Genomic DNA, 16,561 nt, shown 5'->3' on the forward strand with positions numbered 1-16,561 from the left:
AACTTGTTTGCAAGAAAACTTTTCCAATAATTATTATTATTTGAAATGACTATAAAAAAAAAAAAAAAAAATTCTCAATATTATAGTGGCATTAAAGCCAACATATGGGTATAATCCAAAAAAATTAATTTCAAATGAAAATGACAAAACAAAATATGAAAAATAGATATGGGTTCCATTAATTCTTTATTTAAATCGTGATTATGTGAATCATTCACATTTAATGTTGTGCGAGGATTTTGAATAATGCTGATTACATATGAACATTATGTACTTTCTTTGAATCCAATCATCATATTTTAACATAAAATATTATTAAAAGATCATGATATATGAAGTAAGTAAAAGTTGGAATGCAGCCGATTTAGGAGACCAATTTGCATTCAAAGTTGAATGACCTTGGCTGGTGGTCGTCACGAAGCATAGGAGAGGATTGACCTTGACAAAGGTGGGTCACGCACAGAGGATTTTCTTCTAGTGGCGGAGGTAGGTTGCATGCAGAGGAGACAGTCGATGCAGAGGAGACAGTCGATGCAGAGGAGACTGATCGAAGATTAGACGAATAGATTTGGGTGGGATTTGGGAGAGAAGAGACAAACGAAGGGGAGATGAAGGGGATTTGATGAAGCCGATGTTTTCTTTTTCTTTCTCTTCTCTTCGTGTTTTGTTTTTTTTAATATAATATAAAAAAGTCATTTGACACTCAGTCCACCTCAGCATTTGGTATGCAGTTGGTGTCCCAAACGGTTGTACCTAGAAGAACTGCTATACATCTCTACCCTTTTGGATTTTTTTTCATTTCTCCCCCACTTTGGACCGTTTAGATAGTGAGATGAGATGAGATGGTTATAGATGAAAATTAAAAGTTGAATAAAATATTATTAGAATATTATTATTTAAGGATTTGAAAATTTTAAATTGTTTATTATATTTTGTCTGAGAATTTAAAAAAGTTATAATAATAAGATGAGATGAGATGAGATGAGATGAAACCATTTATGTATTCAAACGATGCCTTAATTTTGCTTGGATTCGGCTTCCTTCATGTAGTCAAGAACAGGATATCTCCAGTTATTAAAATTACAGTCTTCCACGTCATCTAAAGAAAAAATAAACAGCATGGATAAAGTTTAACCTTCTGTACACATCCAATAGAAATGTTATTCCAAAATCTGAAAACTAGAGCATAAGATGTTTAATATATACTTTTTATAAATAAAAGAGATGTAATAAGTTAGATAAGAACGTAATTAAACTAAGTTATCTATAAAATTAAATTGCAACACTCAACAATATTATATGTATTAAGTGAGAGTCTCATTTCATCCATATTTACAATTTTACACATAACTATACATACTCAAGTGTCAGCTATTAAAATTGTGAAAATTTTAAAATTTAAAATTCGAGAGTTCTAATTAAAATAGAAAAAACTGATGAAATGAGATCTTTATTCAATACGTATAATGTTGTGCATAAAGTTGTAGTATGATTACTAGTTTAATATATGCTTCTTTTGGTTTTCAAAATTCGTAAAAAAGTATATATTAAGAGAAATATAAACTTTATGTGATTAATATTGTGAGATTTGCCAACTATTTTAATCTCTTTTATCTATAAAAAGTATATATTTAACATCCTATCAACTTTCAATTTTTAAACTTTGGAATAAGATTACTATAAGATATGCACAAGAGGTTAAACATGTAGGATCTCATTTCGGTGGGGTGCTCGCCTATAAAAAAAACTGTTACAGATATAAAAAAAATTATATAAAATAAACTCATAAACTGATATGATTTGATAAAATCTGTTAGATCTATTTTTACATTTTAATAATCGGTGATGTCGTTTTCTCGAGCTACAGGAGGGAAGCCGAAGCCATTTTGCCTTTGCTGGTGTGAGCAATGTTTTTAATTTCGTACCGTACCGGCCGGTACGGCTGAAATTTTTCGTTTCGGCCGTCTGGCCGGTACAGGTACTATACCGTACCGGCCAAAATACCCGGCCGTTTCGGCCTAAATTTCGGCCTGTACCGGCCTATATTTCGGCCGGTACCGGCCTTGTGTTTTTTTTTTTTTTTTCAAACTACAAGTTTATTTTTTAACCCCCAATTTAAATTAGACTATTTATAATTTATATGTATGTATGTATTTATATATAATTTATTCATATATAAACTATTATTTTAGAATATAATTGTTATATATATTTATATATATAATTTATTCATATATCGACTATCCCGAAACGGTACACGAAACGGTACCGGTATCGAAATATTTTGTTTCAGTGTCTTGACCGGTACGCCATCCGGTACGGTATTCAAAACATTGGGTGTGAGTGGTGCTGCCATACACGTACTTCCGAATCCTGAACTTATCTTCTATTTTGGCGCATCTTCCATCGACTATGTATTTTGTTTCTTCCCATCAATAGGATTAAAAAATATCATTAATTTATTAGGCAACAATGTTGATGCTAACTAGATAACATTATATACATGAGTTGGTGTAATCAATTTAAAAAAAAACGTAGTCTATTATTAAAAAATAATTTTTTTTATTAAATCTTAATTTTTTTTTGAATATATATTTACAAAATTTACAAACTCTAAAACTACATCATTTATCCTTAGCAAAATAATTCTTTATTTTATAATTTCCATCTATCATCGTTAATAACAACACATGCTTCAAGTTCGAAGACAAGAGCACCGGCTTTTCCTAGGAATCACTGCAATCTTCCCACTCCTTTTGATTATCATATACCAAAAAAAAAAAAAAAACTAAAAAGTCTACCAAATCAAATACTTGTCAATTTAGTTATTTCTAAAAAATTAATTGAATATTTTTTTGAAAATGAGAAATATATTTGGATAGATTCGGTTCCATTTAGATACAGAAATGATTTTATTTCATCTCATCATTACAACTTTCTTAAATTTTTACATAAAATATAATAAATAATTCAACTATTTTAAATCTCAAAATAATAATTTTTCATATAAAATCATCTTATCTTATCTCACTATCCGAACGGAATCGAAAATTATCCAAAATCAAGTGCTATTTGGATATTAAGTTAAGATGAAATTATTTTAGATATTTTGAATAAGATATTATTAAAATATTATTTTTTAATATTAATATTATTTTATGATTTGAAAAAATTAAATTATTTATTATATTTTATATCAAAATTTTAAAAAAATTATAATAATAAGATAATAAAATAAAATGAATTGAAATTACTCCTCATTATTTTTTGGTCATTTAAAATGATCTCGCTTCTAACTTGCAAGACACGAAATTATCTGTTTCAGAATTTTTTGAGTTCTCCTTCGTACATTTTTTGACTTCATCAGTTGAAAACTCCTATTCAAAAAAAAAAAAAAAAAAAAAAAAAAAAAACGAGAAAAATTAGGGGGCCCACAGTGGTGCCTAGTCATTTTCTTTTTTAATTTTAAAATTAAAGTTTCCAAACAAAACATAAAAAAGCCTTTTAATAAAATAATTCTCACAAATTTTAATATCTAAACGTAATTTAATGGGACTCGTAACTTTTCTAAACCCCCCAAAAACTTTATCTTTAAATATTTTTCTCATCCAAATTAAAATATTTTAAAAATTGTTTATATCCAAACATGAACTAAACGCTGGTTTGGATACTTGAAATATTTCAAATTATGTAAATACTAGTTAAATGGTTTGAATTAACATGTTTTATTATTTTTTTAAAATATAAGAGAAAAAAAGTAAGAGAAAAATGATAAATGAAATTTGAAATCATAGAGTGTGCATCCATTTTGAAAAAAAGTGAGTAAATATATGACCTACATGAAAATATTAATTTTTAAATGGTGGACTATAATTTTGTTTAAAGAGAGTATTCAACGCTTGCAAACTAATGATTATATCTAGTATTATTCAATAAAAATATTATAAAGTTAAAAAAAATTGTTTAAATATAACTTTTGACATTTTGTTTTGAATTTTGAAAAAGTTTTATTGATTTTTATGTTTTGTTTAAATTTTATAAAAATCGAAGATTTGAAATTAAACATTATGTTATGTTTGAGTGATGTTTGGAAAGAAAATTATGACAAGTTTTGAGAATTTATCATCTCATTTCATCTTATTTACCAAACGTATTAGAATAGTCATCGGAAATAAATTAAAAAAAGAAGAAGAAGTATTATTGGATGAGTAATGCTAGATATAATCTTAAGGCGAATAAGCTATCAAGTTTCGCGTATTCTCATTGAAAAATTCAGGAGAAATTTGAGACTCACATAAAAATTTTTTTACGATATTGATATTTTTTTTAAAGAGAATGTGTGGAACTTGTACACCTTAACACTGTACTTAACATTATTGGAAAAATATTATTGGATTTGGTAGAGGAGAAGATTTAAAAAGATTTGATAGGATTGATAATAATTCTCTAATTTGGAAAGAATATAAAATAGCATCACTCTCCCATCAAATGAAGCATTAACAAACTTATCGTGAATATCACATCTGGTCACAAGAATATTATTATATGCAGCATATGCCCCCAAATTGATTAAGAGGCTAAAATCAATAGGAGTTTTGGTGTTAGCGCTGATGATGAGAAAGAGGCTTTAAATTATTTTTTTAATTTTAATTATGGGTATTTCTTAATATTTAAAATAATTATAATCATTTTATTAAATTGTCATAATATTTTAAAATATTGCTGAGAACACAACTATGTATAAGTTAATATAAGAACGTTGGGCAAGTGACACTGCAATGGACAAATTGCCCAATCTCGAATTAATAAATACATTTGAGTAATGTTGGGATAAATTTCAAATGCAAAGATCTTGCATAAGCCTTTTGTAAAAAAGTAAAATTTTCATATTTTTTTTTTTGTAATGAGATCCATTTTTTTTTTTTGTAAAAAAATGTGCGAAAAATTTATATATTTTGAATTTGTATATATCATTATTTAATATATGAAGACATGAAAAGTGAAAAATCGAGCTAAAAAGTTCACCTAATGCTTATGTATGCAGAAAGAGAAATGATTTATATAAATTCTAAATAGGCAAATCTCGTGTAAATTTTTGACAAAAAATAGATCCCATCTTGAAAAGGTATAAAAAAACTTTATTTTTTAGTGGAACTTACTTTTTTACAAAGGACCTATGTAAGACTTGTATATTTGGAATTTGTACCTATTATTACTCTGTAAAAATAAATAAAAAAATTATATTAATATTTAAAAAAATTGATAAATAAAATTAAGAAATTGATTGAATATGATTTTTTTATCGTAGTTTTTATTTTGATTTTTGTTACAATTATTTTGATTTTTTTCACTGTTTAATTAAATATATGCAAATAATTAAATGAGATTGAAATATATATTTTTAGATTAAAAGATGCATAGATTGAAGTTAAGACTCCTTTTAGAATTTCTTCATTTAAATTATATAAATTGATTATATCACTTTATATAATTTAAATAATATTTCAATAGCTAAAGTGAAAAATCGTTTAAATTGTATCTTTAGTATGATTATAAGAAGTAATTTTTATATTTAAATAAATAATTTTTTTAAAAATATGAAAAATTATTTTAAGTTAAATTATCTTACTAGATTAATATAAAATGGATTTGTACGAAAATAAAATATATTTTTAATTATTTAAGAAAAATAAAAAAAATGATATTTATATAAAAAATAATTTTTAATTATAATTTTTTTTGAAAAATAATTATACGATAATTGTGCGTAAAATTAATCGGCTTAATCTGGCTGCATAGCCGATCAAATGACAAATTGGGCCTCGATTTCTCTCATACGACGACCCGCCCAAGTAACGCCCGGACAGCGACATAACGCCACTAAGCTAAACCCTAGTCTTTTCAAGTTGTCTTGTTTGGCCCCTCCACTTTTTCTTCTACTTTTATATAACCAACCAGGACACTCACTTTCCATTATCAACCTTCTCCAATATCTTCTCAGCCTCCATTTGCATATTATCTAATCTCTCTCTCTATCTCTAGCTCCGTTTTTGTATGTTGCAGTTTCTCCGAACTTGTTGAATAAAGAGTGACTCTCGGCGATCATGGGCTATTGCATCAACTGCGATACTCTGTCTTCCAAGGTCGTTCTTTCGCGACCGTCTTCCATTTTCTTTCGCTCCAAACGCTTGTTTTCGAAACCAAACAGTGAAAGGGTCCATTTCTGCTCCAACGAGCTCCGCAATAAGAGAAACTTAGCCCCTTTAAGCCTCCGACCATGGCCGGTTCAGCTCGCTCGGCATGAGGCGGACTATCGGACCCGAGTCAGATCGGCTCAAAGCAAAGAATCGGCCGTCTCCATCGCCGATTCGATACCCAAGTTGGGGAAAAGGACCGACTTGAAGAAGATTATGATAATCGGGGCCGGGCCCATCGTGATCGGGCAGGCATGCGAGTTCGATTACTCGGGCACTCAAGCTTGCAAGGCGCTCCGCGAGGAGGGTTACGAGGTCATTCTGATTAATTCTAACCCGGCCACGATCATGACCGACCCGGATTTGGCTGATAGAACCTACATTGCGCCGATGACTCCAGAATTAATCGAGCAGGTGCTCGAGAAGGAGCGCCCCGACGCTCTGTTACCCACCATGGGCGGCCAGACAGCGCTGAACCTCGCGGTGGCGTTGGCAGAGAGTGGTGCACTCGAGAAATACGGCGTCGAATTGATCGGAGCCAAGCTCGAGGCCATCAAGAAAGCAGAGGATAGAGACTTGTTTAAGAAGGCCATGAAAAACATTGGGATTAAAACGCCGCCGTCGGGGATTGCTACAACGTTAGATGAGTGCATCGAAATTGCGCACGATATTGGGGAGTTTCCATTGATTATCAGGCCCGCCTTCACTTTAGGAGGTACTGGAGGCGGTATTGCTTATAATAAGGAGGAGTTTGAGACCATATGTAAATCTGGGCTTGCAGCGAGCCTGACTTCGCAGGTTTTGGTGGAAAAATCTCTGCTGGGATGGAAGGAGTATGAACTCGAGGTCATGAGAGACTTGGCCGACAACGTGGTCATTATATGTTCCATTGAGAATATCGATCCGATGGGAGTTCATACTGGGGATTCGATTACTGTGGCGCCAGCCCAGACATTGACCGATAAGGAGTACCAGCGGCTTCGGGATTACTCCATAGCTATAATTCGGGAAATTGGGGTTGAGTGTGGTGGTTCCAATGTGCAGTTTGCCGTTAATCCTCAAGATGGTGAGGTGATGGTGATTGAGATGAACCCAAGGGTGTCGCGGTCCTCGGCTCTGGCATCGAAGGCTACAGGGTTTCCGATAGCTAAGATGGCCGCCAAGTTATCTGTTGGTTATTCGTTGGATCAGATTCCAAATGACATCACGAAGAAGACCCCAGCTAGTTTCGAGCCTTCAATAGATTATGTGGTGACTAAGGCAAGTGTTTCTTTTTAGCTTTAGTAGCATTATTGTTTTTATTCAGAATCAAGACTATCTTGTCTCTTAAAGTATGAATTAAGTTACTTATAAAAAAAGTATGAATTAAGTAATTCTGTACTATATAGCGGGTCTAAGTTTGAAAATGATATAAGTGAATTTTAGTGTATGCGATCCCACGTTACTTATTCTCCGTTTCACACTTGGTCTCCTATTTTAAATCTTTTCTCTACTTTCTTTGACATTTATCGTTGGAGCTTTAATATCATACGCGAGCCGTTTTCATCTTACGTTGTTATGACATTTATATAAGAGTTTGGAGAGGACTAAAGTGCAGCTTGGTAACCATTACCCAAATAATTAATAAGTTCCTTTTTCGGCCCCTCTACCAACTCTGGGTGCCATCAATTGTTGCAACAACTAGAGTTTTCTCGAGTACTAGAGCATTTTGTATACATTTATATCACAAAAAAGAACGATTTCGTAGCATTTGGCTTGCCTTTTCTTTAATTAAATGATCAATCTTGGCAGAAGTGGCCTTATTTTCTTATTTGATTGCCGTCATGCATTTTTCAGAGATAGTATTATCCATGCATGTTAATGGCTTGAAGAGAGCGAGATCCCCCCCACCCCCGGGGGCGCTTGGAAGAAAAATAATTTTATACTAATAATGTTTGAGATTGATGATATGTTCAAAATTGAGCTATGATTATCCATTAGCTCTTGCTAACTTCCACTAATATTTTTTGTTAGCTTCTACGCATGCAGGAAGGAATAGAATCTTTCTTGTTCCCCCTTCCTCATCCTACTTATCAATTTGCTTTTCATCAACTTTGACATGCAGATCCCCCGGTTTGCATTCGAGAAATTCCCTGGTTCTCAGCCAATACTGACAACTCAAATGAAATCTGTTGGTGAGTCTATGGCAGTAGGCCGCACGTTCCAGGAATCCTTCCAGAAAGCAGTTCGATCACTGGAATGTGGCTACTCAGGATGGGGTTGTGCACAGGTTAAAGAACTTGAGAGGGAATGGGAAGAGTTGAAGTATAGCCTTCGGGTCCCTAATCCAGATCGAATCCATGCCATATATGCTGCAATGAAGAAGGGGATGAAGGTAGATGATATTCATGAGCTGAGTCTCATTGACAAATGGTTCCTCACACAGCTTAAAGAGCTGGTAGATGTAGAACAGTTCCTCCTTGCTCGTAGTTTGTCTGATTTGACCAAGAGCGACTTTTATGAAGTGAAGAGAAGAGGTTTCAGTGATAAGCAGATTGCCTTTGCAACTAAGTCCACTGAGAAAGAAGTCCGATCAAAGCGTCTGTCTTTAGGTGTGACTCCAGCATATAAGCGAGTAGATACTTGTGCAGCGGAGTTTGAGGCAAATACTCCTTATATGTACTCTTCCTATGATTTTGAGTGTGAGTCAGCTCCAACCCGAAGAAGGAAGGTTTTGATTTTAGGTGGAGGACCAAATCGGATTGGTCAGGGGATTGAATTTGACTATTGCTGTTGCCATGCATCCTTTGCCCTTCAGGTTTGTCCCGCTGACTATCTTTTTTTCCTCCATCTCCTCTTTTTATATTGTGTTCTCTCTCGTTAAGAGAACCAGGCTAATCTGTCATGCATGGACAGTTTATTGACATGACAAGGCAACAAGGTACTAGCCGAATCATATTGCCATACGAGAAAATCTATTTATAAGCCTTGTTTTTTACACACCCAACACACTGCTAGTAGCTTCCACATCAACTATGCTAAAAAATGATTGGTGTTTTGATTTTTTTAAAGTTATAATGGGTCTCCGGCTTATGTGTAGCAAAACTCATTGCCATATATTATTTCGTTATTTGAATGATCAAACATCGTAGCCATGAGTCTTCTACTATAGGCTCTTGAATTAGGCAAGTTGAACTTTTGATACGGAGTCGGAATTAGATAAATTTAGTTAGATACTTTATTGGGGGCCTATGGTTGGATAGAAATATTTAAGATGAGTTTGATAAACAATTGTGGAATTCATATTCTATTTTAAAATGTCCAAATTTTATAAGACGGAAAAAATGAATAGGAGAAACAAGCCTGTTTATTCTTGATTCCATGTTCACCTCATAAAATTGTAATGGGCAGCATCAAAATGGCATTTATGTATCACATATGAACTTCATTCACGATAAAATGAATGTGTTTAATTAGTTGTCGCACACGTATGCTTGCATTGGGTTAGTATTATTAATGAAAACGATGTTATCTAAACACAATCTTTTACTGATTAAATCTTTGATTTCAGTGTGATGTATCTGTAGTTAGTTTTAATATATATGTTTAACCAGATTGGATTTGGATCGTTTCTAATCTGTTGTCTGCAAAAATGATGATTTAATTCCTGTAATTGTTGGAAACCAGTCCAAAAAGTGGTCTACTCATTGTATATTTGGATGAGATAGTGGTATAAAAAACCTGGTTTTACCTGGCCTTGTTGCTCTAATATGGTTAATCTTTATTGTGGCCATAATGGTTAATTCATCGGTTAATTGATGCGATTATACAAAAACAGTCCAAAAATGGCCCAGGGACTGTATATTTAAATGAATTGACAACCATATTCTTAGAAGCCTGGCTGCACATGGTCTTGTTGCTTTAATGTTCTAACTATTGGTTTTATCATTATATTTTCTTCTTTTCCCCTTTTGCAGAAAGCAGGATATGAGACAATCATGATGAATTCAAATCCTGAAACAGTATCCACTGATTATGATACGAGTGATCGTCTATACTTTGAGCCCCTGACCATTGAAGATGTTATAAACATAATTGATTTGGAACGACCTGATGGAATCATTGTGCAATTTGGGGGTCAAACACCGCTGAAGCTGGCTCTCCCAATCCAGCAGTATTTAGATGAACACAAGCCCAAGTGTGCCAGTGGGGCCGGGCTTGTAAGCATTTGGGGTACATCGCCTGATTCCATAGATGCAGCTGAAGATAGAGAGAGGTTTAATGCAATATTGAAAGAGTTAAACATTGACCAGCCAAAAGGAGGAATTGCCAAGAGCGACAGTGATGCCATTGCCATTGCCGCAGACATTGGTTATCCTGTTGTTGTCCGGCCTTCCTATGTATTGGGTGGCCGTGCAATGGAGATTGTATATAGTGATGCAAAGCTTGTGAAATACCTGGAAAATGCTGTTGAGGTGGATCCAGAACGACCTGTATTGATTGACAGGTATTTATCTGATGCTATTGAGATTGATGTTGACGCACTTGCCGACTCACAAGGTAATGTGGTGATTGGTGGGATCATGGAGCACATCGAGCAGGCTGGTGTCCATTCGGGTGACTCAGCTTGCATGATTCCAACACAAACTGTCCCAGCTTCTTGCTTGGACACAATTAGGTCATGGACTACAAAGTTGGCTAAGAGGCTGAATGTATGTGGTCTCATGAATTGCCAGTATGCAATTACAGTTTCAAGGGACGTTTTCTTGCTCGAGGCAAATCCTCGTGCGTCCCGTACCGTTCCATTTGTGTCAAAGGCTATTGGACACCCATTGGCTAAATATGCTTCCCTTGTCATGTCTGGGAAATCCCTTCATGAACTAGATTTCACAAAAGAGGTAATCCCTAAATATGTGTCGGTCAAGGAAGCGGTTCTTCCATTTGAGAAGTTCCAGGGCTGCGATGTTTTGTTGGGGCCTGAGATGCGTAGCACTGGTGAGGTGATGGGTATTGATCCTGATTTTTCTATTGCATTTGCGAAGGCCCAAATTGCAGCTGGCCATAAACTACCACTTTCTGGTACTGTGTTCCTAAGCTTGAATGACTTGACAAAGCCCCATCTTGAAAGAATTGCAAGGGCCCTTCTGGCACTGGATTATAGTATTGTTTCAACTTCGGGGACGGCGCATGTTCTTGAATTAGCAAAGATTCCAGTGGAGCGAGTGCTGAAGCTGCATGAGGGTCGGCCACATGCTGGTGATATGCTTGCTAACGGGCAGATCCAGTTGATGGTGATTACAAGCTCAGGTGATGCACTTGATCAGATTGATGGAATGAAGTTGAGAAGAATGGGTCTTGCTTACAAGGTTCCTGTGATAACAACTGTTCCAGGAGCTTTGGCAACTGCAGCAGCAATAAAGAGCTTGAAGTCCAGCACTGTTAAGATGATTGCTCTTCAGGACTTATTTGATGTTGAGGTTAAAACCGAGGGTAGTAAAGATTTGCAGTCAGCCTCTTCCTCTCTATAATTTGGCTAGTAATTTTTCTGGTAAGCCCTTGCGCTTCCTTTCTTTTATTTAATAGTTTTCTAATATGTATCCATTAATGTTGCATTGATCAGTTTTTTATTTAAATATTTTAAGTTGTTTGTTTTTACTAAAACTTCTTTCTTCTTTCCAAATCTTTTTTTTTTTTTTATGTGAGATGATAAAAAATAATTCAGTGTTTAGGGGAAGATTTGATGTTGATATGTGGAAAATAATATCATATATGATGATGCAATTATCATTAGCCAGTAGTTCATTGCTATATGTTCTTTAATTCTCTTAACAAAGTTGTTCAAACTTCACTATTAGTGTACTGCTTCCTAACTCCCATTATAGAATCTTAGACGTGTGACTGAGTGAGATTTGTAGATACTAATTCAAGATCCTGCTTCATAAGTTAACTATTACTGTATGCTTAACTTCTGTGGGTTTGTATGTAATTGCAGCATATTAGTTTATTTTACACATTTCAATGGTGTTTTCTGATAAATTTGTGCAAGGCTAATGGACTTGGTAATTTTGTATCTTATCTTTTAGGTGTGGGATTATGGGTTGTTTGGGAAGTTTGATGAAAGGAGATGTTCTCATCTCATTCTCAAAACTTTTCATAAATTCCTTCTCAAAACACAAAACACTTTTCAATTTTAAATTTTCAACTTTTTCATCTAATCATTATCTAATCATTACAACTTTTCCAAACTTTCAAACAAAACACAAGAACAATACAGTATTTTCAAATTTCAAAACAAAAATTATATTCAAACAATTTTTTAACTTTTACAATATTTTTATTCAACTTTTTTTCCCATTTCCCAAAACTCAATAAAACATCTTAACTCAAACCATTTCACTACTATTCACAAACCATTTCACTATTATTCACAAAATTCTCATCCCATCTCATTTCATTACCCAAACATGCAAATCTTAATTATGTTTGGTCATATTGGAATTAGCATACTTCGTTTATGTGAGTGTATTTGATGGTGCTTTGATTTCAAAGAACTTGGTCAACTTCAGAAGTGCTGTTAGCTTGTTAAATGTGCTGAAGTCGTAACAGATGCATACAGTATTCAATCTATTGGCACAAAGGTTGATCAAAAGATTCCAGTACCACTCAGCTCTTACATTTATCCTCATGTATTTTTTATAGTATTAGCTGAAAATGTACGAGATTTCATTTTTCCTCAACCAGTATATTTGTCATGCTTGTTGGAGTACATTAATTTATTTAGGAGTAATGATAAAAAAATTTCACCACAGTCCACAGGTATCTACATAAATTACCAATTTAAACTTTTATTTGTACTTAAGCTTAAATTACTTTACCATATAAGCATCTGGGAGCGGATGGATATCCTTCATCTCCTGCAAGAGGGATTCTCCCGGGTTGCCTGCAGCCAACTATAGGACAAGCCTCTTAGATGCGAAAATGCTTCATAGTTTCCCAAAAGGGGAGATTTTTATTGCCTTCTTCAGGGCACCAAGTTTGTTTTAGCAAACGAATGAATCCATATCTATTTTCTTACGGCTCATTTATCAAAGGAGCTTTTGGTATTACCGACCGTTTTAAGCATTTATTTGTTTGATGTTATTCTAGGATATATGTTACCCTCAACAGCTGATCTATCAGACAGGCCTCTGTGCAGAGATATCTCTTAAGATCTGGACCGGAGTATCTATATGAGTTTCTCTCCACCTGATCGTAGTGATTCCAGCCTGTGCAGATGTGGTTGATAACATGATTGAGGGGTTCAGATTGAATCTGTGTGGTGCTTGTAAAAAAAAAAAAAAACACTTGAACATTCACACAGCTGTCATGATTTTATTTATTAATATAGCTTGTGAAAGTGGCTGATTATGTAAGTTTGTGGTCTTGTGTAAAAGGTTGAACATTCGTCCAGTTTATGGACTTTTCCTTTGAATAGGGGAAAACAAATTCCGTGCCTATAAATATATTATATATTATATATTATATATTATATATTATATATATATATATATATAGCTGTCAAGTTGAACCTTAACATCATCTACTGAAGAATCTGAACCTTCTAGAGATAAGACACCGAGGTTGTATTGAATAATTCTTTCAACTATTGTTGCTGACTGGTTTAAACTTGTTGAAAAATTGCCTTGTTTCATGCTTTTACTAGGATGATGAGCAGCAAAACATGCATTATTGCTAATTGCATATCATATCATATTCAGGATTTTATAAAAGGTTTTTTCTCTCGGACTCGATCACTGATATTCCTACTGTTAGTAGAACTTACAGAGTTTAACATTTAAAAGGCCACAAAAGAGGGTGATATTTTCCAGGATCTTGTCATCCTCAATCTAATTTGTTGATTTTTTTACTATGTTGGATGGAATGCAGCATCGAATTTAAAAATTTTAGTACTTTAGGCTTATATTGTTTGGGAAACATAAACCTCGTATTTTATGAAATCTTAAAACATAGAGCTTGTGGGGAAAAGCTGATTCACCTATTAGGATCAAGTGGATTTCTTTACATTTTAATCATTATTTTTTAATTTAATTATGTGGAATTTGTCACATGAGCACATCATGGCAATTAAATTCAGATTTGATGGCCGAATCAATGGCCAATATTCTTTTTTTTTTAAAATAATAAATATCCTAAGAAAGTAAAAACTCTAGAAGATCTTCCTCACCTCAAGTAGAGTTCTAAACAAGTATAAATTTGTCAGAAATTCCAACAATGTGTACTTTGTCTGTAACCTGAAATTTCAACATCCTGTACTGTCTTTTGATTTTAGTGGTAGACCGTGGCCATCTAAAATAGAAAGCCATCCTTTTACCAATATGCATTGCATTTTTGACAGAAAATCAAACCCTTAAACGTGTGCATATTTCAATTATTGACAGATCAGAAAGAGAATCTGAGTGGGAAACTGGTTGGAATGGAACTAAGACGTTAATTCTGCACTAAAACCGTGTGGGCCTCAAACCCACATAGCAGAATGGACTTTGGAAATAATACTTAGCTTGTATTTCAGGGAAGCTCTAGAAAACTGACAACTTGCAACCACTTAATGGAATTTACATGTCATTTGAAATTCTGCAGAAACAAACAGTACCTTAGCAATTGGTATTTTCCATATCATTTTCATGGATGTCAAGCTCTGCACATTAATTTGGTGTACAGCTTAGGTTTGCATCACAATTCGATCCTATTTTGGTCAAGTCTCGAGAATGTTTATTTTGGTCATGGTCTTCCTTCCCTGTCCACATGTTGCACAATTTCAATTGGCCTTGTGCCCTTTTTTTTGGGGCTGCGAAGTTACTTAATTAAAAAAAAAAAAAAAAAAATCAATTTGTAAAAATTTACACCCCCCACAGATATGTAAAAGTGTGTCACATCAACTAATATAAATATTTTATAGGCCGGTCTTATATATAAGAAAAATTCTTATCATCAGTCACTATTCATCATTCCACACCTTATACTTTATAAAAAAATATCCACACATCTTATGAAAAAATTATAGGTGTTGAGTGATCGGTGTATGAATAAATAGTGACTGATACATAATATTCCTCTATATATAAATACAGGTGTATTCACATACATTTACACCAAGCCAGCAGCTTATAAATAATAGAGGAGGTCGATCTATAAAAACCGTCATCATGACTATTAATTAGATGTCATGGGTGTGAAGTTATATATATTCTCGTCAGCCAATTTAGACTGGAATCAAACAGGCTGGCGGAAGAATTTGCATTTATCAAGTGTGCAAACCTACATTTTCTCATCATAATTAAATATTGGAAAAAGTAGGGATGACCAGTGGCTGAAAGTACAGATGCCGTATAACAGAAGTGCACTTAGAGAAGGATGGATGGATCAGGGAGGGAGGGATCAGGGATCACACAAGTAGCAGTACCATATATCATATATGACTATTCTTTCTGATCAAGACATTATTAATATGTGAACCTTAAATTGGTAGGACCCTTAATTCCTACGAAGACTTGAATGACTCTCTGATCATCAATGAAGTATAAAGAAAAGAAAAGAAAAGAAAAGAAAAGAAAAGAAAATTCTATTGTATTTATCTTTTTAGTTAGTTATATGTCATGAATTTGAGACAAATCTGGTCGTTTTAATTGGCATTTAGCATGAGGTTGTTTTTCTTTGCGTGTAAAACATTTAACTTGAAACTTCAACGTTTTATGTTTATTTATGTTTAGAAGATGATCGAACTATATACTCATACTGCTGGCTTTTATAGACAAGCGAACAGCTTAGTACTGTTACGTACTGGTAATTATATCATTAATCCTCTCGATCGATCGGTCATGTCATGCACAAAGTATATGCATATGTTAGGCAGATGATCACTAGCTTAATTAACTAGCAATGGCTAGGATATATATATATATATATATATGTACGTACATGCAAACCCCAATAAAATTGTCACATTATTACCATATCGAGTGCGATTCAACAGAAATTTGTTTTCTCTCTCTTCAAACTACAGTACTGCGTACTCCAAGTACCCTATATATTATGAATTAATTATTGATTTATTAGTTTTTGTAATATGATCTTCAAACTATATATTATTTTCCATAATTGACTTGACTATATGGAATTTATTATGTGAAGTAGGCCAGCCAAATTGTCTTCAACTTCTTTTGAATGAAAAAAAAGATTGAGTATATAAAATTAAAATGATTTGTATAGGTCTAAAGTCGTGTACAAGTTTTGCATAGACCTTTTAAAAATGTGAAAGAAAAATGCTATTCTCACTGACAATTGGGTTCTGATTAAGTCTCGATAGTTTTATTTATTTATTTAATAATTAA

General features: G+C 33.5%; 1 protein-coding gene across 2 annotated transcripts; it reads left to right on the forward strand.

The window, feature by feature from the left end:
- The first annotated feature begins 5,940 nt into the window (after positions 1 to 5,940).
- On the forward strand, positions 5,941 to 13,669 carry LOC108989639 (carbamoyl-phosphate synthase large chain, chloroplastic). 2 transcript variants are annotated; one of them, XM_018963314.2, is made up of 4 exons: positions 5,941 to 7,454; positions 8,299 to 8,991; positions 10,151 to 11,721; positions 13,357 to 13,669. In XM_018963314.2, the coding sequence occupies exons 1-3, from the start codon at positions 6,105 to 6,107 to the stop codon at positions 11,699 to 11,701; spliced, it is 3,594 nt and encodes a 1,197-aa protein (XP_018818859.1). In that variant the 5' UTR covers positions 5,941 to 6,104; the 3' UTR covers positions 11,702 to 11,721; positions 13,357 to 13,669. The 2 variants fall into 2 exon arrangements, with proteins under 2 accessions (XP_018818859.1, XP_018818858.1); XM_018963313.2 differs by having other exon boundaries at positions 5,962 to 7,454; positions 13,320 to 13,669.
- The last annotated feature ends 2,892 nt before the right edge of the window (positions 13,670 to 16,561 follow it).

The sequence above is a fragment of the Juglans regia genome, chromosome 14 (genome assembly GCF_001411555.2).
Source record: "Juglans regia cultivar Chandler chromosome 14, Walnut 2.0, whole genome shotgun sequence".
NCBI classification, from domain to species: Eukaryota; Viridiplantae; Streptophyta; class Magnoliopsida; order Fagales; family Juglandaceae; genus Juglans; species Juglans regia.

Excerpts from the sequence above, each read along its gene's own strand:
- LOC108989639 (XM_018963314.2), top strand. The coding sequence starts at position 6,105 with ATGGGCTATTGCATCAACTGCGATACTCTGTCTTCCAAGGTCGTTCTT. Across the intron at positions 7,455-8,298 it reads TAGATTATGTGGTGACTAAG|ATCCCCCGGTTTGCATTCGA; the intron begins GCAAGTGTTTCT and ends TTTGACATGCAG. Across the intron at positions 8,992-10,150 it reads ATGCATCCTTTGCCCTTCAG|AAAGCAGGATATGAGACAAT; the intron begins GTTTGTCCCGCT and ends CCCCTTTTGCAG.